This window comes from Cnephaeus nilssonii (assembly GCF_951640355.1).
Source record: "Cnephaeus nilssonii genome assembly, chromosome: 8".
NCBI classification, from domain to species: Eukaryota; Metazoa; Chordata; class Mammalia; order Chiroptera; family Vespertilionidae; genus Cnephaeus; species Cnephaeus nilssonii.
Genome location: NC_137079.1, coordinates 9,959,164 through 9,985,405, shown reverse-complemented (window position 1 = coordinate 9,985,405; position 26,242 = coordinate 9,959,164). Strand labels below are relative to the sequence as shown.

General features: G+C 45.8%; 1 protein-coding gene across 1 annotated transcript in view; it reads left to right on the top strand.

The window, feature by feature from the left end:
• The window catches only part of FAT1 (FAT atypical cadherin 1), a 114,681-nt gene extending 99,402 nt beyond the window's left edge, over window positions 1-15,279 (top strand). The window contains exons 18-24 of the mRNA XM_079779363.1: window positions 333-497; window positions 1,139-1,601; window positions 3,269-3,422; window positions 3,837-3,947; window positions 5,518-6,152; window positions 7,768-7,905; window positions 13,835-15,279. Coding sequence (XP_079635489.1) covers window positions 333-497; window positions 1,139-1,601; window positions 3,269-3,422; window positions 3,837-3,947; window positions 5,518-6,152; window positions 7,768-7,905; window positions 13,835-14,469 — 2,301 coding nt within the window. The 3' untranslated portion in view covers window positions 14,470-15,279. The remainder of the gene's footprint in view (window positions 1-332; window positions 498-1,138; window positions 1,602-3,268; window positions 3,423-3,836; window positions 3,948-5,517; window positions 6,153-7,767; window positions 7,906-13,834) is intronic.
• Window positions 15,280-26,242: the final 10,963 nt, after the last annotated feature.

The following is a 26,242-nucleotide window of genomic DNA, read 5'->3' as shown; positions in this document are numbered from 1 at the left end:
GTTTTATATCTTCTTTCAGAAGGTTTCCCAAACCACCTGGAAGATATGCAGATATTTTCCTAACGTGCCTTGTAGTAATTTTACATAGAACATTTTTATAGTTACTTTTTTAAGTATTTCAGAATTCATTTCTTTTTGATACCGTAGTATCTCTTCCAAAAGGAGACGCAGTTACGCTATGCCGTTTATTAAGCAGCTAGACATTTCCCATTGAATTCAACTTGATAATGTTCTAATCTTAAATAAAAAATCGGGTCAGTCTCTGGGCGGATGAAATCACACGTTTAAAATATGCTTCAGCTTGGTTCTGATTCACTTTTTCCTCGCTGTGATTCGCAGGCAGTTCATCTGTAACGTTTACTGGGAACAGCTTTGTGAAGTACCGGCTAAAGGAAATCGAAAGCAAGCTGGAGATGAAGCTGACCATGCGGCTCCGGACGTATTCTTCGCATGCGGTCGTCATGTATGCTCGCGGCACCGACTACAGCATCTTGGAGGTTCGTGTCTGTACCCCAGACAATGGAAGGCTTTAAAAATATGTGTTCCACTTTGTGTTCAGATTGTCCATTTTTGAAAAAAAAATGAAGTAAAATGATTGAATTCCTCCTACAAATAGTTCACTGATACCTCATAGGCTTTCGACTGTGGGCCGAAAAGCTCTTTTTGCTGTGCAGTAGCTTAGAGACTTACTTCTGTGGCTTACAAACATGTTTAGGTACATGTGACCGTTAACATTTCAACTCTAAGGGCTATTACATCTTATTGTGAAGAGGGAGCCTACATAAGCTTGAAGTGATCATTATCTTGCCCACCCTTACTATTTCCTTAAGTGTGATTAGCTTTTGACTTTTGATATAATTCAGTGCTATTTTGGGTTGTTGTTCAGTTACTAGTTGATTGTTAGTTCCTTCCCTGATGCCTTTTGGATGTGCAGTTCACAGTTGAACGCTGTATCCCCAGAGGTCTGCTATTATGTGTACAAGGAACACACGAGCGTGGGGTCTGTAATACTTAAACCCAAGGCCTCCCTACGTTTCTGCGTCCAGTTGCCCACATACCCCTCCTCCAGATGTTTGATCAGAGGCTATACTCGGAGATTCTCGGAGAGTAACGTGAGCCGTCCCTGTTCCTGCCGTAGATTCATAACGGAAGGCTGCAGTACAAGTTTGACTGCGGGAGCGGCCCTGGGATCGTGTCTGTTCAGAGCATCCAGGTCAACGACGGGCTGTGGCACGCGGTGTCCCTGGAGGTGAACGGCAACTACGCCCGACTGGTCCTGGACCAGGTCCACACCGCGTCGGGCACGGCCCCGGGGACTCTGAAGACCCTGAACCTGGACAACCACGTGTTCTTTGGTGGCCACATCCGTCAGCAAGGCACGAGGCACGGGAGGAGCCCCCAAGTCGGGAATGGTTTCCGGGGTTGCATGGACTCCATTTATTTGAATGGGCAGGAGCTCCCTTTAAATCACAAACCCAGAAGCTACGCCCACATTGAAGACTGGGTGGACGTGTCTCCTGGGTGCGTACTGACGGCTACGGAAGATTGTTCCAGTAACCCCTGCCAGAACGGAGGTGTCTGCAATCCCTCACCTGCGGGAGGTAGGCTTCGTGACACCGTCAGCTTCTAAATGTTACACGTGGTTTCGCTTTTCCTCGATTTGTTTTTAAAATATGTATTTCTTTATTTCAGAGAGGAAGGGAGAGGGAGAGAGAGATAGAGGCTTCAACAATGAGAGAATCATTGATCGGCTGCCTCCAGCACACCCCCTACTAGGAATTGAGCCCGCAACCTGGCCATTTGCCCTTGACCAGAATCGATCCCGAGACCCTTCAGTCCACAGGCCCACACTCTATCCACTGAGTCAAACCAGCTAGGGCTGTTTTTCCTCTTTATTCCAATCCTATGGCCAGGTCTTGCATCAGGGTAGGAATCGAGGTGTATGTGTTATAAACAGGAGAGCAGAGCAGCCAGGAGCGGTGTCTGCCTGCTGGGCTCCTGCAGTCACGTCTCATTCCGCACCTGGGACCACAGCTAATTCGGAACTCTCCTTCCAAACCCAGACACTGGCCCAGCGGGATTTAGAAGGGGTACCGCTTAGTTCTCCCTGCGTGCCCCCTCCCCCGATGGCCCAGCGCAGGGACTGCTGGTCCTGCCAGCTGTAGGTGGGCGGGCTGCTTTTCCAGAGGCCTTAAGTGCGCCCTCCCTGTCCTGAAGCCCTGGCCTAGTGGAGGGTCTGGCTTCTGCATCCTAGACCCGTTCGTCCGCTTACCAGTAACAGAGCACGGTTATGAAAATGACCGTCGCCGTGCTCAATAAACAGAGCTTTGTGCAATGGATAGAGCAAAAATCAAAATAACCCTTTCGTTGAGTGGGATTTCAAAAGACCTGGCTTTCTGCTGTTTTCTTTGGAACGGGTCTGCAGTCTAGATGCAAAGAGCAGGCCAGGTTATCCCCACAGCAACACGCGGAACAGAGTGCCCGTGGCGCTCCCGCCACGTGTCCAAGGAGGCTGTCCTCACTGTCGTCGGGGGCGGGACCGAGAGAGGCATTTTCTTGAAATCGCCGCAGCAGCAGGAGGAAGGGAACTGGGAGACCACACAGTGGCTCCTACAGCTCCGAGCCCAAACGGCACATTTCTGCGGCCGAAGACAATCCCACGGCCACGGCCAGCTCCAGAGGTGCCGTGGGAAGTGCGGTCCGGCGTCTTCCCCAGAGACCGGGGTTGGAAGTGGCCTCCACAGTTCCCGCCGCCACAGTCTTCACAGATGAGGAGTCTGGCACTTACCTTTGCTCCTTTATACAAATGTGAAGGCCGCCTTTCTTAAAGTGGTAGTTTATAGTTCCCAGAGTACTTTTTCACTTATTACTGTCTCATTTCATCCATAAACGCGAGTGAGCTGCAAATAAATTGCGACGTTAAGTACTAAGTGTTTTCCACCCAGTGGCCACCCAGATACAGGACTACCTTTTCCCCGTCCTGTATGCTTGGCTCAGTCACCTTACATCTTGATGAACTAAAGCTAATGACGAGTTCTCGCTTTCGTTCTTGGTGTTTTGGTTCTACCCGCAGTGGCTTGTGGATCTACACAGCGTTTTACCTAGAGGGAATGGGAATGGTCCTAGCTTTTACAGGTCTTAGAGAACTAAATCTTCACCTAAACATAAAAGTAAAACAAAAAACACACACCAAAAAAACAATGTCCTAAGACGTGTAGGTTGAGTTTTTTGAGTGATAGCACGTTTTTGTTCCCTCGTGCTGATGTAGGTTATTACTGCAAATGCAATGCCTTGTACATCGGGACCTATTGTGAGGTGAGCGTCAACCCCTGCTCCTCCAACCCCTGCCTCTACGGCGGCACCTGCCTTGTGGACAATGGAGACTTCGTCTGCCAGTGTAGAGGGTTATACTCTGGACAGAGGTAGGTGTATTCTTCTTTCTTAGCTTTTATAATTAACTAGAGGCCTGGTGCACGAAATTCGTGCACGGGGCATGGGGGTGGTGTCCCTCAGCCCAGCCTGCACCCTCCCACATTCCGGGACCCTAAACCATCAGTCGGACATCCCTCTCGCAATCCGGGACCGCTCGCTCCTAACCGCTCGCCTACCTGCCTGCCTGCTCAGGCACATCATCATGACCAGTAATTCTGGTCGTTCCAGTCGTTCTGTCGTAACAGTCACTTAGGATTTTATATAAATATAGATTCTGGTATCTAAAAACGTTTTAAAGGTGATCATGTGTGTAACACATCATCATTCCTTTGTCAATGCGTTCTGCCTCGCGGTCCTCATTGGCGGTAGGAGGCTTCGGTTCATGCCTGCTCCTTGTTCCTCAGGTGCCAGCTGAGTCCGTACTGCAAGGACGAGCCCTGCAAAAACGGTGGGACCTGCTTCGACAGCTTGGACGGCGCCGTCTGTCAGTGCGACTCGGGCTTCAGGGGAGAAAGGTAACTGCCCTCGTTCACGACTTCATTCCCAGCTCTCTGCGATGTCACGTGGATTAGCAGATGCCAATAAACCCTAGTGATTAGGGAAGTTAACATATGAACGAAGACGACGTGACCGGCGGCAAAATTCAAGATTACAACCTGGACTAGACCAAACCCACGTGGGAATACCTACACGCAGGTCACGCTCAAGGCCTGATGGTCAAGGCTCATCTAAACGGGCACTTACGAAGAACATTCATATTAGCTCCTGATGTAAATTATCTTGTTGCTCTTACTAAAAAAAAAACACAAAAAAACGAGCAAATGAATATAATATTATAATTCTGGGGAAAAACCTACTTCCATACTTTCAAGATATGTCTAAACAAATTATGTGTGGGTTTTTTGTAGGAAGTAAATGTTTGTGGAATGAGGGAGATTGTTATGTTTTTTAAGCAGACACCTATGGTCTGCTGTCTTTGAGGATGGCAATAATGACATTTTTTCATAACATGCTATAGCTGACACTTGTATGGCATCTGGAAACCTTTTCCAGCATCTGGAAACCTTTTCCAGCTCTCTCATTATCTTTCGTAATCCTTACCATAATCCTAAGAGGTGATCCTTGTTTTCCAGGGAAGGAAAATGAGGCACTGAGGTGCTTGTTGTAGACCTGGAAGGAGGTAGATTTTGTTCTAGATGCCATTTCACCTTAGACTTTTTATCAGTTCAGTTTAAAAAAAAATGACTCAATGAGTGTTCTTCGTAAGTGCCCGTTTAGATGAGCCTTGACCATCAGGCCTTAAGCGTGACCTGCATGTAGGTATTCCCACGTGGGTTTGGTCTAGCCGAGGTTGTAATCTTGAATTTTGCCGCCGGTCACGTCGTCTTCGTTCATATGTTAACTTTCCTAATTCTAACCCATCAATACTTAATATCATGGACAGATACGTCTCAGTAGTCAAAACCCTAATGCCAGGTCAGAATGGGGGTAGGACGTAGAAGCATTTTATTAAAGGAGGAAGGGTTTGAGAAGCATCAGGGCAATCTGCGCAGGTGCAACCGTGAACCATGCTGTAAGGGTGAGGAGCTGTGGGGCGTTCAACAGGGAGAAACACTTACAAATGGAAAACCGAGTTTTCTAGCTTTTCGCGTGTTTTATGGAACTCTCATAATCCCCTCTGGGAGGAATTTTCTTAGAAATTTAATCTAAGCCTATTAGAACGGCTTACAGCTTACCATGTATCAAAATGCACATTATAAATGTCTGGATCAGAACAGAAACAACCAACCAATGTGTTTGATTTAGTCATTGTTGAATCCTAGCAACATGGCAGTTAAATGTGGGCTTGACCTCGTGGTTTTTCTCCCAGATGCACCAAGTATGACACAAACGATTAATTTCTCCCCGGAAGGTTTCTGGTTGTAGTGATCCTTGCGGACAGTGTGTTTTGGGTTGTTGTCTGTTTGATTTTATTGACGTTGTTAAGAAGGGATGAGGTTAGTCCTTGGCCTCTAAGAGCCCTAGGCCTGCCATGGTCGGGCGCACACGGCGAAGGTCGCGCCTCATCCTTGGCTCTCTCGGCAGGTGTCAGAGCGACGTCGACGAGTGTGCGGGGAGCCCGTGCCGGAACGGGGCGCTCTGCGAGAACACGCACGGCTCCTACCACTGCAACTGCAGCCGCGAGTTCCGCGGGCGGCACTGCGAGGACGCGGCTCCCAACCAGTACGTGTCCACCCCCTGGAACATCGGGCTGGCCGAAGGCATCGGCATCCTCGCCTTCGTCGTCGGCATCTCCTTCCTGGTGCTGGTGTTCGTCCTCTGCCGCAGGATGGTCCGTCGCAAGAAGAAGAAGCACCAGCCGGGACCCGAAGACAAGCACTTGGGCCCGACCACGGCGTTCATGCCGAGGCCGTATTTCGATTCAAAACTAAATAAGAACATTTACTCAGACACCCCCCCGCAGGTGCCCGTCCGCCCCATCTCCTACACGCCCAGCATCCCCAGCGACTCCAGGAACAATCTGGACCGAAATTCCTTCGAAGGCTCTGCCATCCCGGAGCACCCCGAATTCAGCACCTTTAACCCCGAGTCTGTGCACGGACACCGGAAAGCAGTGGCCGTCTGCAGCGTCGCCCCGAACCTGCCGCCCCCGCCCCCTTCCAACTCCCCTTCCGACAGCGACTCCATCCAGAAGCCCAGCTGGGACTTCGACTATGACGGTAGGAACCGCGTCCCCCTCTCCGGGATGTCGCTGAGGTGGACAGTGAGTCCTTGTTAGTGCCGACAGGCTCCGTAGACCTTGGAAAGATTTGAAAATCTTTTCCGGGTGCCTGGGGCCCTGGCTGAGCATTGTGGCTGTGATAGTGTTTTAATTCAGGAATGGAATCTGGTCATGTTCCAGTTAGTCTGGGAAGATCATTTCATTTCTGTAATTGATAAGGGTCCTCAACTATAATTTGGGGGAGGGGGGGCTCATATGATTAAAAAAATTGGGAGGACATTTGTATGGTAGGATTTTTTTAAACAGGATCAGAAAAGGTGACAATACAGGATGGGCAAAAGTAGGTATACAGTTGGTAAGGAAAAAGACTTGCAGGTTATGATTATAACAACAGCTTTATTAACTCAAAAGAAGGTCATTTCACAACTGCAAACCTGCTTTTGCTCATCCTTGTACTTATATACATGGCCTAACATATATTTGATGCTTTCATAATAGCTCTATGGCCCTGGCCGGTGTGGTTCAGTTGATTGGAGTGTCATCCTGTACACCTAGCATGTCAAACTCAAAGGCTAACACGGGCCAAATACACAAGCTTTAAGTTTATGTGGGCCATAAAAAAACAAAATCTTCAATTTTCATAGAAATGTAGGTTTATTTCGATAGAGACATGCTGAATACAAGGGCTGAAATAAACGAGTCATCATTAACATAAAATAATAGAACATTTTAATAACAATTAATATTTTTCTTGAACATTAACTTACCAGACACTGAATAACTCACAAATTAATAAGTGTAATGCAAATAAACCTATTTTTCTTGTTCTCCAAAAGCGAAATATTTCCCGTTGCACACACCAAACAAGTCAGTCTAAGACTAATGATGTGGCAATTGGCTGCTAAAATATTCGCTGCTAGTATTAGTGGAGAGAAATGGTGCGCCTGCATGTAAGGCGCGTAAGGGAAATGAATGCAACATGATTATAGTAATCAGTCATTAATGAACATTGTAGTTTGTTATTAATAATTATGTATAACAGGATATTATAAAAATTAAGTTATGAAATTTTTATTAAAATGTTTCTTACATGCCGTTATATTGGCTGGGTTGCAAAAATACTCCTTGTGGGCTGCGAGTTTGACATGCTTGCTGTACACCAAGATTCCCAGCCAGGACGCATCCCCAAATTGTGGGTTCAGTCCCTGGTCATGTTTTCTCTCTCTCTCTCTCTCTCTCTCTCTCTCTTTTTCTCTCTTTCTCTTCTTCCTCTCTTTCTCAAATCAATAAAAACGAATCTCCAGGTGAGGATTAAAAAAATGTAAAAAGTTCTGTGTACCATTTTAAAACAAAATTTTAGTTCCCCATGTTGCCTAATGATATCCATGGGCAGGTTCATTTCTATTCTGTGCATCTGCAAGAAGTGCTATAGGTTTTTGGTGGGGTTTTCTGTGTTTTTTTTGTTTGTTTTTCAAATGTTTCTTTCAAGTGTTCTTTGACTGAATAAGCCTCAAACGGTCTTGGTCACGCTTGCTCTGTGGCAGGCTACAGCCGAGACCAAAACACAGGCCGAGCCCTCATGGAGCTTCCTGTCTGTTGTTCCTTCCTTTTAGCTAAAGTGGTGGACCTTGATCCCTGCCTCTCCAAGAAGCCCCTGGAGGAGAAGCCGTCCCTCCCGTACAGCGCCCGGGAGAGCCTGTCCGAAGTGCAGTCCCTCAGCTCCTTCCAGTCCGAGTCCTGTGATGACAACGGTGAGTCAGCAGGACTGGCAGCCGCTGGGCTCGCTGGCTTACTCCTCGCGCTGATCACGGGGTGTGATGTCTGTCGTGGGTGCACCCAGCCCCCTTGTTAGGTCTCAGAGTGTGTCCACGTTTCACTTGGGGCCACTGTTCACGCCCAGTGCACACTTGCATGAGCATCTGCTGGGGGAGACATTTAAAAGGTTTGCAGCGGGTTGGTATTTGAACCGTGGCAACTTTCCAGTAACAGGGCAGCAAATAGAATTAATTGAAAGATAATGTTTACCTTGGTGGCCAACCTTGTATTGACTTTTTTCCACAACAGAAAATGTTAAATGTCCCGTGGGTTTTTTCAAAACCCTAAGAGCAGCTTTCTTGAGCATCACTCCCTCCCTCCTTCACCCCTCCCCTCTCACACGCCCCTCAGAGAGACTGGGCGGTCTGCAGCGTGACCTTCAGTAGCACCTTCGGTATTACAAGGTTGTATTTGTTTCTTCCCCACCCCCTGCGGCCCCAGCTCCCATGTGGATCAGAGCGTACTGACTGGGCACAGTTTAAGAGATTGCTAGTAAGTTTGCTTACCTTCCTAATGAAGACAGTTTGACAGCCGGTTCTGTGATGCCAGTCACGTGTATCTGGTTTCCGTAGGGTAAATTGCATGGATAACCGGCTTCGCCGTAATAACACACATACCAGTAGAGAAAATTGTCAGTGTTCACTAAACACAATAAAGGGAGTTTTTAGTGGAAACTTTCAAATCCCAGAATTAGTAAAGTTTACTGTAAATTTTTTTTGGCATAAAAATGGCATGTGTTTAAACACTTCAAGTATTTTATTGGTGGAAAGAAGTAACCCGCTAATAATTATTTGTTTCTAAATCTGGGGTAATAGATTGCAAACTTAACTTTTCCAAACTAAAGATGACCTTAATTTTATGTTCCATTCTTTTCTGACTCCAAGCATGCTATATATGATATCAAAGTGTACCTGTGTTTATTACTGTGATGCAGTATATGAGCATAGCTTTGCTGATTAAGCCAACCCCAACAAATTAGAATTATTTTTTCATTACGCTTAATTCTAAAATGTTACAGTTGTCAGTTTATGTCATAATTTATATTTTGATCCCTAAATGCTTTTTATAAATACATTTCAGAATTTTCTTTATTTTCTAATTATTTTCCTTAAAACATTCTTTTTAAAAAACTCCTAAATAATTTAAATAAATTATGGTCAAATTAGTTATAAAAATTAATTACCAGATAATGCAATGTGAGGAGGAAAAAGTATGTCCAGGAGTTTATATTTTAATCTTCAACATCATTTATATCATTATCAATTGTAAATTTAAGTCTGTATTAAGAGTCTGTGCTTAAATTATAGCTTTCGTTTTCTAGGCTATTGTAACAGATTACCATAAACATAGTGGCTGAAAACAAGATAAATGTATCTTATAGGTCTGAGGTTTGGAAGTCTAACATTAGTCTCCATAGGCTAAACCAGCGGTCGCCAACCGGTGGTCCGTGAGGTCCGAAAGGTTGGCGACCGCTGGGCTCAACGGTGTCAGCAGGCCTGTTTTCATTTCTGGTTTCTAGAGGCCGCCTGCCTGGTTTTCTCCCTTCGTCTTTCATCGCGATGGCCATTCTTCTGTAGTCACTGCCCCCTCCAAGCACAGCTGGGAAAGGCTCTCCCCTTGTAAGGACCCCTGTGATTACACTGGGCTCACACACATAATTCAGGAAAAGCTTCCCACCTCAAGCTCTTGACCATAATCGAATCAGCACAGTCTCTCTAGCTGGGGATGGGAACAGTTAAGGTTCCCAGGGTCAGGGTGTGGACATCTCTGAGAGCATCCTCCTCCCTATGCGTGCTCACTCCCTTATCTTGGCATAAACACTTTAAAACAATTGGATACACAGATGACAAGGAATTTACACAGGAAACTGCCAGGCAGGCCGTCTGCATTTTTCTGCTGGGAGTACACGGAACAGAGACAGGCACCCCCTCCCCTTTTGGGTATTTATATGGCATATTTTACCTTTAAATTTTTTTTTCCTGGAACAATGTGTGAGTTCATTAAATGGACTCAGAAAATTGTCTTAGCAAGTAGTTTACTCTTTGAATGTGAAGTCTTTTGCCCATGAGATGTTAAAATAAGGACTGTTTTATCATGATTAGATCCATAATTGTAACTGTGAAAAAATTGACAGCTAAATTTTTTTCCTAAATTACAGTATGACATGGTTATTACTCTATTTCTCTGATTAATAACAAATATACAGCTCGATTAGAAAAATCTCTGAGATACAGCGCTAACAGGAGGAGTGCAGGAGTCATGCCGAATTACATTGTGTTAGAGTGTTCGCTTCACATTTTAAAATTACGAGGTAGAAATTACGTAAAGAAATCCTGTTTCATGCACTGTATTCTGATGAGCTGAAGATTTTCCTAACTTCCTCCCTCTGTCCCTTTTTACAAGCTTCCATAGTGACTGTCATACACCTTGTCAGCACCGCGGCTGGCACGGTGACTAAGGAAGGTACAGTCGTCACGCGTGTGCTTGTGTTTGTGTTACAGCGACTGTCGCTAGTGCAGTGTGCTTGGGCCTCTCACTGGGTTAGAAATAGCCGTTTGTGGTTCTGAGGGGGCTGAGGACTTTCATTGTGAGCAGGTGTACATATTCACAATCCAGACCCATGGCAGAAATATGTGTGTGTTGTCATTTCCTTTTGTCATTCATAGTGAATTTCCACAACATCAGAAGTAACTCAGGGGATCCTGACAACGTTGCCTTTATGTGGCAAGAAGTTTAGAAGTAATTCTATCTAAATAGGTTTTTAATATAAAAATTTATATTCATAGGAATAAGAAAAACACACCGCGTTTACGGTTTCCTATCGCTGGCTCTTCACTTTCGGATTTTCCCCATTTATGAGCCAGGGAAGTGGTTGAACGTGGCAGAAGGTAGATTTTCATATATCTGTCCAAAACTTTCATAAGAAAGGGCACTGACCACCTCCCTTAAAATTACTTTAAGTTAAATTGGCCCTTTCTCAGTGTACTGAAGATGGAGTAATCATGCAAATTGCACTCGAGTTTTTAATTTTTAGATGATAAATGGGATCGCCTGGAGGGCTTTCTAAAAGCCAGCTGATTGGCTGGGTCCCAGCACCGGAGTTTCTGATTGAATGGGTCTAGGTTGGCCCTGGAATTTGCATTTCTAACAAGTTCCCAGTTAATTCTGATGTTACTGGTCTGGGGGTCATACTTTGAAAACCAGGGGCATAGGCCACCCAGAGCACACAAAGCTTAGAGACCTGAACTGCTGGGACACACGATGTCAGGATTGAGGGAGAGGAAGGATGGTGTCGTGCCGCATTTGATGGGGTGGGGGGTGGGGGGTGGGGGGGGTGTCTCAGTGTTTCCCGTCCCAGTTACTGATGAGGCGGACGCTTATTTTCCCGAGAAATACCGTGCTTGCTCTCATTTTGTGAACCAGCAAGTCGTCTGTATTTTGTCCTGGTGAATTTTAGTTTTAACATGATAGGATTCTAATATTTTTAATATTGGTGGCGTTTAAAGAAACAGTTATTTCACTGCAACCTCCTTTGTTAAAAAATTTTGGGGGGCATATTGGTTTTAAAATTGAAAACTAGCTCACATTTTACGAATTATTGAGTGCCTATTTATTAACAAAGGTGGTCAATCCCCTTTTTAAAAAGCAATTACTGCATTTTTACTAGACTTTTGAAAAAAATTCTATAGATGCCTGTTAACTGAATAGTGGCTTATTCATTTTTTAGAGCCACCAGTTTTCTTCAGTTCTTGATTTAAATTCCTAGAAGAGAACCATCAATCAAATCTTATTTGTTCCAAATTACTTTATTACATGGGTTTTTAAGAACATTGTGGAAGGCATAGAAAGCATTTAGAAACTCACTAAGGTAACCATACTTCTCCCGTGATTACAGCTTTCATAATAGCAAGAATCAAGATGATAGCTGCCAGTTAGAGCTTGACCTGCCTCATCTTACTTACTAATCCCCATCATAACACTAAGGGATTTCCACCCTCGTTTCAAAGAGGAGAGCCTGAAGCTTAGCCGGGTCAGCACCTGCCCTGGGTCTGGGATTTACATCTGCTTTCTCTCACTCCTGCTGGGGTTCTGTGTACAAAATGAGTGTGCAAAGAGTGAGCGTCATTACAATTTGGGTGGCGTGAGCAGTAAGTGTAGCTAATGGGCCCTCCAAGGGAAGGTGGACAATGTAAATATCAAATCATACTCGAAGGGGAGGTGGGGTTGGAGAGATTAACTTTTAGTTACTTACAAGTATCTAAGTTCCTTCTTGAATGTCTCTGACTTTACTATACATTGTTTTTATTAAGTGTGCATTATGTAGCTTTAGATGTATTTGGGTTATCACCTAAGTAACCTGATGCTACCTGGTATTAGACAAAGCGATTTCATAATGTTTCTCAGCAACATGAAGCTGTCATTTCAGTTTTTAAATCAATGGACATTTTATTACAGCCTATATACTTTATTTTAATTATTCCTAACAAAATCCCATGCTTTCAGGTTTAGATTGCCGAAACAAGGAAGAGAAAGTAAAATAGTGTTTGAGCTTTCCAGCAAAGTCGCTAGGTCATCATCGGTCACTTTTTTGCTCCATTCTTATGTCCCGTTGTATTTGTGCTACATCAATGTCTCAGCCATTTGGAATTTTCGTAGCTAATGGCTTAAAGGCATGGTACATGGCTGACTGGGCCATTATGAACAGTTTGCGTTGTATTATGTACTTGTCTTCATTGCCTTTTCAGCCGTCTTTCTGTTTTAATTATAAATGTTTTCTTTTCTCTCTGCTCTGCCACCAAAAGAGTCTTTGGCTGCTCCTGACCTCGGCAAGTCAAGAGGTGACTTATGCATGCCAGTTGTTGATTGATATGCACTAAAAATTGGCAAAGATTGGACCCCAGTGCTGACTTGCTTCCCTTGTTCGCTTGGTGGATGCGCAGTAACCGAGTCCCTCCGTATTTGCGCCCTGCATTCTAAACACCCTCCGCTCACCTTTCCCTCTCTGCCATAGGATTTCACAATCCTAAGGGAGAAATAAAAACTGTCTGCACATTGGGAGGGTTTTTTTAAAAAAAAAAATTATTATACTTTCATATTCTCTAAAATGATCTGTAGACTTTCAAAAAATAACAAATGGATGTGGTCTATCAAAAATGTGTTACGTTTTAGCGTTTGCATTTTGCTTGATTTGGAAGCATGCTTTGACACACACCTGCATTAATATACTTCATTGTGTTTTTTTAGGGCTAATGAAAAATAGTATAACTTACTATATTAAACTTATTACATTATCATTATTATATAGGAAATTTATTTTTAAAATTTTAGCATGTTAAAGATTGCTTTTACTATTTTTTAAAGAGTTGCATTAAAGAGTATTTTTTAATGACAAGTAACTAGTGCAGATCAAGTGACATTTGATAACTTGACATGGAGATCTCTTTGAAAGGACAAAGCTTCCTCCCTGTGTCCTGAGCTGAGCCAACCCTCCTCTTCATACAGAGCCGAGGGTTCCGCACGAGGGGGGGGCGGCAGCTGAAGGATTGGGGGGGGGGTGGTCTTGGGGGAAGGTGCATGTCTTAGATGCTAGCACACGGCTTCTGTTCAAACTCTGTCCCTGAATGGTAGGCACTTGCCTAAAATGAAGTCCACATTTTAGGAAGTGAGCCTGGTTCTGAGAGGGTCTCAGAACTGGGTTGGGGTTGGGGGTGTCTTCAGAGCTAAGTGTGTGTGTGGGGGGGTCCAGATGGTTCGCCCGCACGTGTGTGAGGCGTGGCCCCGCTGCTGCTGGAGGCACAGAGCACTCCCCGCGGCCCAGTCTTGGGAGGAAACACGCTGAATTCTGTGGTTCCGTCTTCTCCCCAGGCTACCACTGGGACACCTCGGACTGGATGCCCACCGTCCCGCTGCCGGACATCCAGGAATTCCCCAACTACGAGGTGATCGATGAGCAGACGCCGCTGTACTCGGCAGACCCGAGCTCCCTCGACACAGACTATTACCCCGGCGGCTACGACATCGAAAGCGACTTCCCGCCGCCGCCCGAGGACTTCCCGGCGCCCGACGAGCTGCCGCCGCTGCCGCCCGAGTTCGGCGACCAGTTCGAGCCCACGCACCCGCCCCGGGACGTGCCCGCCGCGGGCAGCGGGGGCTCCTCCTCGCGAGGCCGGCGGCCGCGGTTCCACTTGAACCAGTACCTGCCCAGTTTCTACCCCGCCGACCTGTCGGAACCGCAGCAGGCGGGCGCCGGCGAGAGCCTCCTCCCGTGCCGGGAAGCCTACGCCCCGTACCCGCCCGGGTACCCCAGGACCTGCGGCGCGCCCCCCGCCGAGCACGTGCCGCTGTCGGTGTACGGCCCCGCGGCCTCCTGCTCCGACGTGTCCGCGTGCTGCGAGGCCGAGTCCGAGGTCATGATGAGTGACTACGACAGCGGCGACGACGGCCACTTCGAGGCGGTGACCGTCCCGCCGCTCGAGGCGCAGCAGCACACGCAGGTCTGACACCCCGACGCCCCCCGAAGTGCCTGGACTTGAGTGAACCCAGAGGCGATGTGGGTGGTCCGCCCCCCGCTCTCCGCCGCGGCGCACGCGCGTTAGCCATTTCCAGGGTCCTCACCTACTGTCACGGGAGCAGGTGCCGTCGGCTGTGCCACGTCCCAGCACTTGTTCTGCGTTTGCATTTTGTCTGTGTTACAGTAATGAGACGGGAAAATCAGCCCTGCCATCTTGTCAGCATGATTCATGTATTTATATAGATTTGATTATTTTAAATTTCCTGTCTTCCCCAGCCTCTCCCCCCCCCCTTTTTTTTTTTTTGTAAATGTTATGTACAGATTTAATTTTTCATAGTTTTAACTCGATTTTTTTTTCCCCAAGACATTTTGTGGGGTTTGTTTGTGTTGTGTGTTTTTTTTTTTTTTTTACCGGATTTGGGTGGTGGTAGTGTCATTGCCCAGCACCCTGATCGTTGTCTATAACCAGGGTTTCACTCTCTGTCCTTTTGCCATGGAAGTTTTTGACATTTCATTCATACATTTCAGTGTAGTCATGCATTTCTCGGTGTACATAGGGTGAGGAAAAGGTCTGATCCATGCCATGTCTTAAATGGGTTGCTGTATTTTAGGATTATCAACATTTTTCATTGTTGGAAAGTGTAAGGGGACCTTCTGCATACCTGTTTAGAACCAAAACCATCATGACACAGTTTTTATAGTGTCTGTATATTTGTGATGCAACGGTCTTGTAAAGGTTTTTACTGAAAAACGACCATTAGCCAGTCTTTCTTACTGACAATAAATTATTAATAAAATATTTTAGCTTTACTGCCTGTTTTTCTTTCATATTTACACTCCTGGTCAGGATTCAGTTAATGAGTTGAGAAGGATGGATGGATGGGTGGATGAATGGAAGAATGGATGTAGAAATAGCTTTGTGTTGCCAAAACCAGGCAATATTTACAGCTGTAACCACTAGGTGGCAGTATATGGCTACGTGATACTGCTCAGAATTCTAGGTATAAAGGTAAACAGCACTCTTCTAAATATTTTCTAACTAAAACCTTAAGAAAGTTTTCCTTTACATATTTTTATCTTATTACTATTTATTGGGCATAATTTAAGTGCTTTTATGGTTTTCACCTATGATTTATATAAAAAGCAAAGTCTTTATGAAGCATTTTATCTTTCTGTGGTCAAAGAACTCATTCTACTTTTCTGTGATTTAATGTGAAGTCCAGAAGCTATTTTCCGTGAGTATTTATACAGACAGATCCATCCATCCATCTGGCAAATATTTTTTCGGTGTCTATTATGTGCCAAGCACTGTGACATGAATTACAAAGAATCAAGTACTCTGAGAACTTTGGAAAGATATTTTTCCCGTTTTGTAAATGCTTGCTTTATTTTATCAAATTACATATATTTATATAATTATATAGTTTAAACATCAAAGAGAGATAGATATGTCTAACAGAAAAACCAGCAAATATATGCACTCCAATCACAGCTCTTTAAGCTGTTTTCTCATTTTTCTTTTCACATTTTTAAGTGTATATATTGTTTATTTCTTGAGTCACTAATTTTAGGAATTGTCTATTGACTTAGCATGATGTTAGAAAAACCTAGGAAAACCTACATTACTCTTGTTATCCTCCTATTATAGCATAATTTTTGGATTCATTCTTATATAGTGTTTTCAATGTTTTGATGATGTAAATATTCCTGCTGAGCTAAGTAGTATATGATGTTTATTCCCATTTTCTTAGCAATTTTTTCTTGAACAGTTGCCTTAATCTTTCTCCTCCTTATGTTGTAAAAATGTGGGGCATTTCATTAATTTATTCAAATGATATTTTTAGGTCACCTCCCATGTACTATTTACTCCACATGAGCAGACAGAAATTCCCTACCTTGGATTTTGCATGGCTGGGGTGGGTAGCAGAAGGAGATGGCCTATAAATAAAATCGGTAGCCGTGTACGGAGTGATGACTACTAAAGAGAAAAAATGGTACTTGGGAAGGAATGTTGTGTGATGGGCATGGGGGCGGGGATGGGAGATTAAAATTTTGAGGAGGCAGAACGCCTCAATGGCAAGCTGGCATTTGGATAAAATCCTTCCGTTGATAAGGGAGAATGCCATGTGACTATCTGGGGAATGAGCATCCCCAGCAGAGAAAAGGCCCCGAGGTTGGAAAGTAGGAGAAAAGAGGGGAGACAAGGGTTGCCTCTCTGTTTTGTAAAACGCCTCCAAATGCCTGGTTCAGCTCTTAGAAACTCTGCTGATATCTACAGATCTCTGTGAGGAGACTCCGTTTCTCCAGGACAGGGACCTTCCTTTTCTGGTTCGGGAAATGCTGCCTTACTTTCCAGTTGGACGCGTAAGAACACTTAGTCCCCCAGCTCTCAGTCCCGTGACTTTTGTGCTCCCTCCTCTTTCCCTAGCCCCGTGGTCAGCAAACTGCGGCTCCCGAGCCACATGCGGCTCTTTGGCCCCTTGAGTGTGGCTCTTCCACAAAATACCACGGCCTGGGCGAGTCTATGTTGAAGAAGTGGCGTTAGAAGAAGTTTAAGTTTAAAAAATTGGCCTCTCCAAAGAAAGTTCAATCGTTGTAACTGTTGATATTTGGCTCTGTTGACGAATGAGTTTGCCGACCACTGCCCTAGCCCCTAGGTCTGCTCAGGACCGAGCTGAGAATCTGGGGTCGAACTTGTGCCCTGAAGCAGGCAGATGCCTGGCGCTCACCCCAATGGGTCCCCCTTTCCAGTGTCCCCCCTGCAGGCTCCCAGGTCTGCCTCCTTCTCCGCAGACGCTATGGTGTGGAACCCAGAGCGATCTGCTGTTAGAGTGAACAGCAGTCTCCTCCTTGCTTTGAAAATGAAGCTGGGGAACCCTTCCCCCCTTTCCCTGTTCTGGATTTTCAAGAGAAGAAATTGGGCAGACATACAGTACCCCTTTTAATGCAAGTACTCGAGGAAGCTGGAGGAAATCCGTGCTTTGGGTTACCAAAATGACCTGCCATACAGGTGTTGCCTATGGTTACCTACTGGTCATTGGAACAGATCAGTGGCCAGGCGATCCGCAGGCATGAGGAGAGGCTCTGCATAGGTGAGCTCTTTTCCTTGTAACGTCAGAGTGTCGGGACCATCGTCCCAGAAGGGGGAAGGTGGGCCCTGAGCGTGCACCAGGCGCCGGCACCCAGAGCCTCGTATTTCAGCCGAGCTTTCAAGGGCTGGCGCTGAGTAACTTGAAGACGATAACAACATGATCCAGAGAATACAGAGCTGCTTACGAAAGTCAGTGGCAAATTAAGACAAGAACATACTGAACGCTCCTCTCGTGGAACCTATTTCATGCATTAAACAAGGGGCTCTGGTTGTAGTCGTTCCTCTAACAACCGCTCATCGAACTTTTACTACCTGCCAGGCACGGCGCTCCAGACTCTCCCTGACCCCTCTCTTGGTTTCCTCTCAGAATCCTGGGTCCCTTCTCTCCTTAAGTAGCATCGTTCACACACTTTTCTTCAATGGTTTAAAACAGTGGTCGGCAAACTCATTAGTCAACCCAGCCAACTATCAACAGGACGACGATTGAAATTTCTTTGGAGAGCCACATTTTTTCAACTTAAACTTCTCCTCGCGCCACTTCTTCCAAATAGACGCGCCCAGGCCGTGGTATTTTGTGGAAGAGCCACACTCCAGGGGCCAAAGAGCCGCATGTGGCTCGCGAGCCGCAGCTTGCCGACCAAGGGTTTAAAACATCTAGACACAAGCATTATAGGAGATTTGAAAGGTGCTTGTTGAACTTAATGATCGATAAACTCCAGGAGGAGAAAACACCGGCTTCCGTCCACGCTGCCTGTTGGCATCTCTGCGCCCAGGGGTGACGGGGAGCCGCTCAGAGCGGGCCACCCGCACCAGCACACGCGCAAGACGGTCCCTTTTCGAGCCTTCCTGATGCCCCTGGTCACATGCGGTTCACTTCTGCTCACTTCTCAGACGGCATCGGAGGCACTTGGTCTCTTCCTTTTGTCATTTACCTGCGTGAGAAGAAAGTCATTGGACATGTTTATATACTTTAATTTTCAAAAATCATAAAAGACATCTGTACTGTATTCCCGAACATGTAATTTACAGGCATATAGAGTAGAAACTAACTGATCACTGCAGGCACATTTTCTTAAGATTTCTGGAATATCATCAAGATGTTTTAAAAATTGCCACTTGATGAATCACATGCTTTTTGGTTTAATAACGTTTCTGAAAAAGTACAGGAGCATAACCCTCTCACCCAGAAACAAAGGCGTTGTCTTGTTGTGTGTGTATGATCTGATTTTTGTTGGTGAGGGAACTACCTCACCTGGGTTTACAGACTTGGTGTCTTGCACCCAGTTTTGTACCCTGCTTTCCCCCACTCCACAGTTTCAGTGACCCATTTCAGGATCATACAGAAAATGCCTTTTTAAAGAGCTGCACAATAGTTCGCAGTATGGATTTATAACTTATTTATCTATGTTGCTATCTTTAAGATGATTTCAATTTTTCACAGCAATCCTAACGTGAACACCATCATCTATTCATTTTTGCTCCTCTTTTGGACAAATTTCTAGATGTCTGGCTTATTTGTGTTCAAGTATTGCATAAAATCAAATAAAACGCTAGAACCAGGACAATATCAAAGGCGGAACCGTGGTGTGCTCACTGGTCCTTAACATTGAGTGACATAGTGCTCTGCTGTGATATTCCTTTGACAATGTCTCCCCCTGCCTTTTCCACGTCGCGGCGTGTGTAGGAGGTGCTCATATTTTCATGTCACGTGCTCTAACCAGAGGTTCCAGCTGTGCATTGTGGGGGCCCCCCGCTCCTCCCAGCTGCGGGGAGGGTTGGGGGTCAGCATGTCTGTGCAAGGCAGCTCTTGGTAGAGAGACCTCTGAGCACCCTGCTGTCTTTTCCCTTCCTGTGAAATTCATCCTTTGAAAAATAAAGTCTAGACAGAGGAACCGGGTCATCTTTATAAAATTACCTTTCATTTCCGTCTTCAGTGACTTCATATACATGCATCATGGAGGTGTGCACCCCTCAGACCTGGGAAACGATCCCGCCCCTTGGCCCAGGGTCTCCCCAGCTCCCCCGCCTGCTGAATCTGGCCAGTAACTCTGTGGAGGTCCATGTGGGCTGCTCGCTCTCTTTTGCAGACTGGCATGCCGTGTGGCTTCTGATTGCGCTTCATCAAAGGCGTTGGGTTCCATTTCAATGAGTGCAGCAGCTGAGCGAGAGGGCCGCTTGTCAGAATTTACTTTCCTCGCCAGCAGTTTATGCCTCTAAGGCAAACAGAATGAGCCACTTGAAAAGAATGACAAGTATTTCCCCCCCCAAGAAACCCTCTGCTGTGTGAGCACTTAGCTAACGAATGCACTTGTCACCGTGCTGTTAGAAAGTGTGGCCGTAGAAGAGGCTACACTGTCCAGTTATGCGCCGCGTGGCGGAGGAAGGAAATGGATTACACACATTGGAGTGAAAATGTCGTTGGACCGGCTACATCTGGTAAAGAGCTCATCGTGCGGGTCCTCAGGGAGGCGGTGATAGATAGGAGTGCAGTGATTTTAGATCAGAGCCATTATCCAGTCACCTCAAGGGGTAAAATGAAATTCTCAAGATGTCCGATGACTGCTGCTTCAATTCGCTTTAATGGTTATGGCTACCACCTAATGGTTTTAGGATAAGGGGGAGATATAGGAAAAGGAACAATCTATCCAGAGGGCGTGTCAACCCCCCCACGCCTGTCCCAAAGACTTGCAGGCCCAGTTCCACCTCTTTGCCAAATTTGCAAAGTTCGCCTTCAGACGTCAGTGGCTGGTAGAGGCTGTGTGCAGCTTTCAAGTGGCAGACCTGAGCCCAAAATTGTGCCCTGCCCCTCTTTAACTCTAGGATGTTTAACTGCTTAACTTCTCCTGCTTAACTGAGTTTCCTCAGCTGGAAAGCAAGTGGTCGAGAACCCCAAAGAAGTCGTGTGGAATCAATACTAACAACCTGAGTGAGAGTGGTTCGTACTGAGAGCTCATTACATACTTGGCATCCATCCAGTGACCCTGGTTATTGCCCCCATTTTCCAGATCAGGAAACCGAGGCTCAGAGAAGATAACTTTCTGAAGGTCACACCACCGGTCAGTGTTGCAACTGAACTTCAAAGTCCTGGCTCTGGCCTCAAAGCTCCTTCCCCCAAACCAAAACAGCAGTTTTGACACTAAGTAGATGTTCAATAAATGCTTTGCTGTTGTTACTGTTTTCTTCCAACGCATCCCCATCTTCAAATACGAATTTTGATAGACTGTTTTTTAAAAAAACATATCCGAAGAAAGTTTAGCCCCTGCAAAACATGCTTCAATTCACAGGTGTCTGATAAATTACTAATTTAGGTCATTTAACAAATTGGCTCTAATCCAGAAGACTTTGGGTCATTTGAATTCTTGTTTTGTACCAATTTAGTGCATGCAACACGGGAGACTTTATGTGATGCGGGTGCAGTGAAGTCTGAAGGTGGTAGTGTTGCTGCTCATCTATCCAAACATGATTTCTGAGTATCTGCTATTGTCCGTGAACGCCAGAAGCACTGTTTGCCACCCGGTGAAGGGTGAACAAGATCAAGTCCCTGCCAGTTAGGAGGAATGAGAGTGGCCAGGATCAAGTTCACAGCTCATGCCCTTTCATCCTCACGCTCCCTCCCACCCCCCTTCATTCCTTCATTTAACAGAATGGAAATAATCTCTCCATGTCATCTTGGCTGCACGTACTGGTGCTCCTGGGGCTTGGGTGTCCCTCCTATCATTCATTCATTCATTCATTCGCCCCATTCCATTGACTTTGCAGGCTGCATTAACAAATACTTGTTTAGTCTTGACCCTTTGCTACACCTTGTGCACATAAAAGTGAATGAAACTTGGCCCTTGAGGAAAACATGTGTCCGTGTGGTCCAAGGTTTGTGCGTATGAAGCAACACATTTAATAAAAACAGGACTGTGGTGTTTAGTGTTTTTTTCTCCCAGCCCCTAACATGCTCTAGTGTATGTTCCTGCTGAAATAACAGTTACATGTTTGGAGTCACAGAGTAAAGCAAAACTGGAGACTTTCCCTAATTACTTATGAGGTTTCTACCTTAACGCGAAACCAAAGCAGCAAGATTGTGATTCCGCCCTGTATGAGGGCAGAACTCAGGAGTGAGAGTCACTGAGGGCAAGGGGATTGTTTGCAAGTGATCTGCAGTTAAAGACGCAATAACAAACAAACCTCTCCTGTTTCCTCGCCAAGGAAATAGGAACAGAGGGTGAAATCTCTTATTCTTCAGGCAACACGTGTGATGGAGTCCACATTCCCAGGCTGCCTGCATGCTATGAAAGCATGTGTAACCCTGTACAAGCATTTGCATGTGCTGAGCTCCATGTGACCAGAGTCCTTCCAGCACACACACACACACACACACACACACACACACACACACACTGCCATTTCAGGTGCTGAGTGTGTGCACAGGCACAATTCCCTGCTCTTCTCACTGGAATTTCTCGGGAGTGCTCAGCAAGTCCAGTTATTCATGGAAGGCAGGCTGGGCCCTGACACAAGCTGACCCAGGCCCCAGGAGAACCCCGGCTCCTGCTCAGACCAAGTCCACCAAGGTCCCTCCCTGGAGGTTTAAGATGAGGTTTCAGCTCCGCCAGAGAGGAACTCCTGGCCCAACTTCACTGTCACCCTGAGGAGGACCCGTGGTGGAGTCCCTGGCATGGCTCTCTTGCCTTGGCCAGTAGGAAAGTTCTAACAGCTGTGGGGTTGTTTGCATGCCACTTGATCATCATTTTATGTAAGTATCACAGGCAATATTCAAGTTTATTTCTTTGATTGTAGCTTTCTCTCTCTAGATGACAGAAAAGAAGAAGTGTTTTTTAAAATATATTTTATTTTACAGAGAGGAAGGGAGAGGGATAGAGAGTTAGAAACATCGATGAGAGAGAAACATCGATCAGCTGCCTCTTGCACACCTCTTACTGGGGATGTGCCCGCAACCAAGGTACATGCCCTTGACCGGAATCGAACCTGGGACCTTTTAGTCCGCAGGCCGACGCTCTATCCACTGAGCCAAACCGGTTAGGGCAAGAAGAGGTGTTTTAATGTGTTCAGCGCTTGTGTTTGGGGATTTTTTGTAGGGGTGGCAAGTGCATTGAGAAGGAAGTGGATGAGGCCATTTCTCACACATTCCGCTGTCTGCATGGACAAAGGGCGCCCCCTGTCCTCTGTGCCCACCTTCTTCCTTTCCCTGCACATGTGACAACGGCATTCCCCTCCTTTGGAAATGGCCCACACCCATCGCTTTGTTTATCCAAATCCTTATGTATTCCGAAATTGGGGGAAAGTTTCCTTCATTTTTTCAAGTTTATGCAGCCTCTCCCTTCATCCTTGCTACTAGAAATTGTATTGTAATACACACCCTGGAACCTGATGTTGAATTTACTGGCATTTCCCCTGTGTTCTCAGGGTGCCTCCTATAGACCCTCAGGATACTGAGGTGGAGTACGGTGCCTCAGGCAGTAGCCATGCCCACGGGTCCGCAGGGGAGGATTCTCTGAGTCAGAAGGAGAGTCTCAGGACTTCCTGGCCAGACCCGCCCCTCACCTGCCGATCCCAACCCAGGTGGTTTGTTTTTATACAAGCACCCACCTTTCCCTGATCCCTCTGATTGCCAGCAGAGCCACCGGGTACATCTGTTTTATGAATGCCTCCACAGTGCGCATAGCAGGCACATTACTGAATTGCTTTTGTCCTGTATCTTCATGCATATCAACAAGAAACTTGAATATTCCTAATGTTCCTTAAGTATTTTCTTCTGTAAACAATATTTTACTTGGTTTAGTGTGGAATAAAACACTGTGAATGACATGAAGGAATAGTAAAAGATTATTTATTTTATGGTGTAATTAGCTCTTGAAATTAGGATGCATGTATATTTAGTGAAGGTCTATATATTCTAAATAAAATTTAAATTCTTGAATTGCATTGTTTTACATCTTACAGAGTTATACAATGTTCTTACAGTAGGCAAACAAACAAAATCCATGCGAATTAACCTAATAACACCATACAAACATTCTTAGAGTGAAAAACATGTTTATTTCAGGAGAAATAAATATTTAAAAAGTCTCATTCCTTTGGCAAATGCATTAAAAATCCATTAGTCTGACAAATAGCATCTTTTCCTGATAAATTACAAGTTTCCAAATATGATAAAAGACATAATTCATAGAAAATTTTGTTCTCTTAAAGCCACCAGACAATGGGTTCCCTTATTCTCTCTTTTTAAAAAAAAAATATATTTTATTGATTTTTTACAGAGAGGAAGGGAGAGGGATAGAGAGCTAGAAACGTTGATGAGAGAGAAACATCGACCAGCTGCCTCCTGCACACCCCGCACCGGGGATGTGCCCGCAACCAAGGTACATGCCCTTGACCGGAATTGAACACGGGACCCTTCAGTCCGTAGACCGACGCTCTATCCACTGAGCCAAACCGGTTTCGGCATTATTCTCTCATTTTATGCAACAAATAATTGTTGGTCCACTGCATACTAGACACGGGGCTGCTTCACAAGCCGGTGGTGAGGTTCCAGCAAGAAAACAGAGAGGTGCAGCGTGGCACGTGGTTGGCTCAGGATAATGGACACAGCGAACTGGGGGTGCGCAGGGGAGGGGAACATAGCCCAGACTTGGGGGGGTGAGCTCACGGCAAGATCGAGCGATCCAGAGAAGCGGAAGGGAAGTAGTGTTGCCCACAGCAGGAACATGGGGAAACTGGGAGGAAGAGGGTAAATACGACGTGTCAGGAACCAGAGGAAGTTCACAAGGTTGGAGAGTGGAGCGGGTGCTTTTGAGGGAAAGGATGCTTAGGAAGGTCAAGGCTGGAAGGCCACGTTATGAAAGGTCTTGGGAAATGTGTGAAACTTGATTCAAAGGAGCAGTGGGCCTCCATGGAAGGGTTATATGGATGGATGGATGGATATATTTATTTGATTTTAACCCAAGGGAATTTTATAATTAAACTAGAAGCCCGATGCACAAAGATTTGTGCTAGAATGGGCCTTCCTTTCCCTGGCTGCTGGCACCGCCTTTCCAGCCCAGCCCCAGAGCCGCCTCTTTCTGCTCCAGCGCCGCCTTCCCATGCTGCCCAGAGGCCCTGAGAGACCAGGGGTGGGGCAGAATGTCCCCCCCCACCCCCCCCTGTTTGCTTGGAGCCTGTGTATGCAAATTAACCGCCATATTTGTTGGGTTAATTTGCCTATCACTCCTGATTGGCTGGTGGGCATAGTGGAGGTACAGTCAATTTACATGTTTGTCTATTATTAGGTAAGATTTCAGGGGAAATCATTGACTTTGAATATATTGAAGGGGTGTAAGATGGGCGCCAGGGGGGTTAATTAGGAGGCTGTGATAGTAATTCCCATAAAAGACAATGATAGACTCAACTGGGTTAGGGGCCATGGAGACGGAGGGGAAGTAGATGATTAGAATCAACAGGATTTGGTCTATTTTGTGCAAGAGGCAGAGAAGGTTTCCAGACTTACCTCACATACTTGCTGTGTCCCCATAGGGTGGGTAGGGGTGAAGGAACTCGGTGGGGCCTCTTTTACAAGGGCACGAATCCCATTGATGAGGGCTCCACCCTCATGACCTCATCACCTCCCAAAGCTCCCTTCCCCCCCCCAGACCATCACATTGGAAATTAGGTTTCAACATAAGAATTTGGGAGAGATACAAGCATTCTATCCATAACAAAGTCTGTGTAGTCAATATAGGCTGCATCAGTCTGACCTTTGCTTTATATCTGATATACATCTTTTTTATTCTCAACAGTTCTGACCCTCATGGATTAGGTGAGACTCATGTAAACAGCATAAACCTTCTTAATTTTTATTTAATCTGAATATCTTGGGAGTTTAGTCCATTTACATTCTTATTTGACAGGTTTGTTCTGTTAGCGCTTCAAGGACTGCGTTCCCACTTCCTTTTGTCCTTCATCATTTCGGTGCTACTTAGTTTAATGACCCCCAAACATGCTGTGTTCCCTCAACCCTGTGAAATGTTACATTACCCTGCAAACGGGGCGTTTCAAACTGCAGGCAGGGAGGCGAGGCGGAAGTTAGAGTTAGAGATTTGAAGCATGAGTGGGACTTGACCCGCCATGGCTGGCTTTGCAGGTGGGGAGAGGAGCGGGTCCAGGAATGCAGCCACTGCTAAAAGCTGAGGTCGCCCTTAGTCCTGCAGTACCTGGAGCTGGACGACGCCAGTGGCATGAACACGCCTGGAGGCAGATTCATCCCTAGAAGCTCCAGGAAGGATCGCAGCCTCGCAGACCTCTGATTTTGTCCTTGCTAGGCCCCGAGAGGGCCAGCTGAGCCACTCCCTGCTGGACTTCTGGACTGACTAAATGTGTGATAATAAATGAGTGTTGTTAAGCCTCTAAATTAATTTAATTGAGGTAATTTGTTATGACAGCAGTAGGACGCTAACGTGGTTTCTGGAGAGAAATCGGCTGTTAGATGGATTAATTCTTCCCCAGAATGTATAATACACCTTGTTTCTTACTTATCTTTGGCTTTCAGCTGCGGAGGGTGTGAGCAACAGGAACTTTCAGGCACTGCCGGTGGGAATGCAAAACAGTGCAGGCAGTTTGGGAGACATGTTGGCGATTTCTTACCAAACTAAGCAAACTTACATATGCTCCAGCAATCATTCTTCTT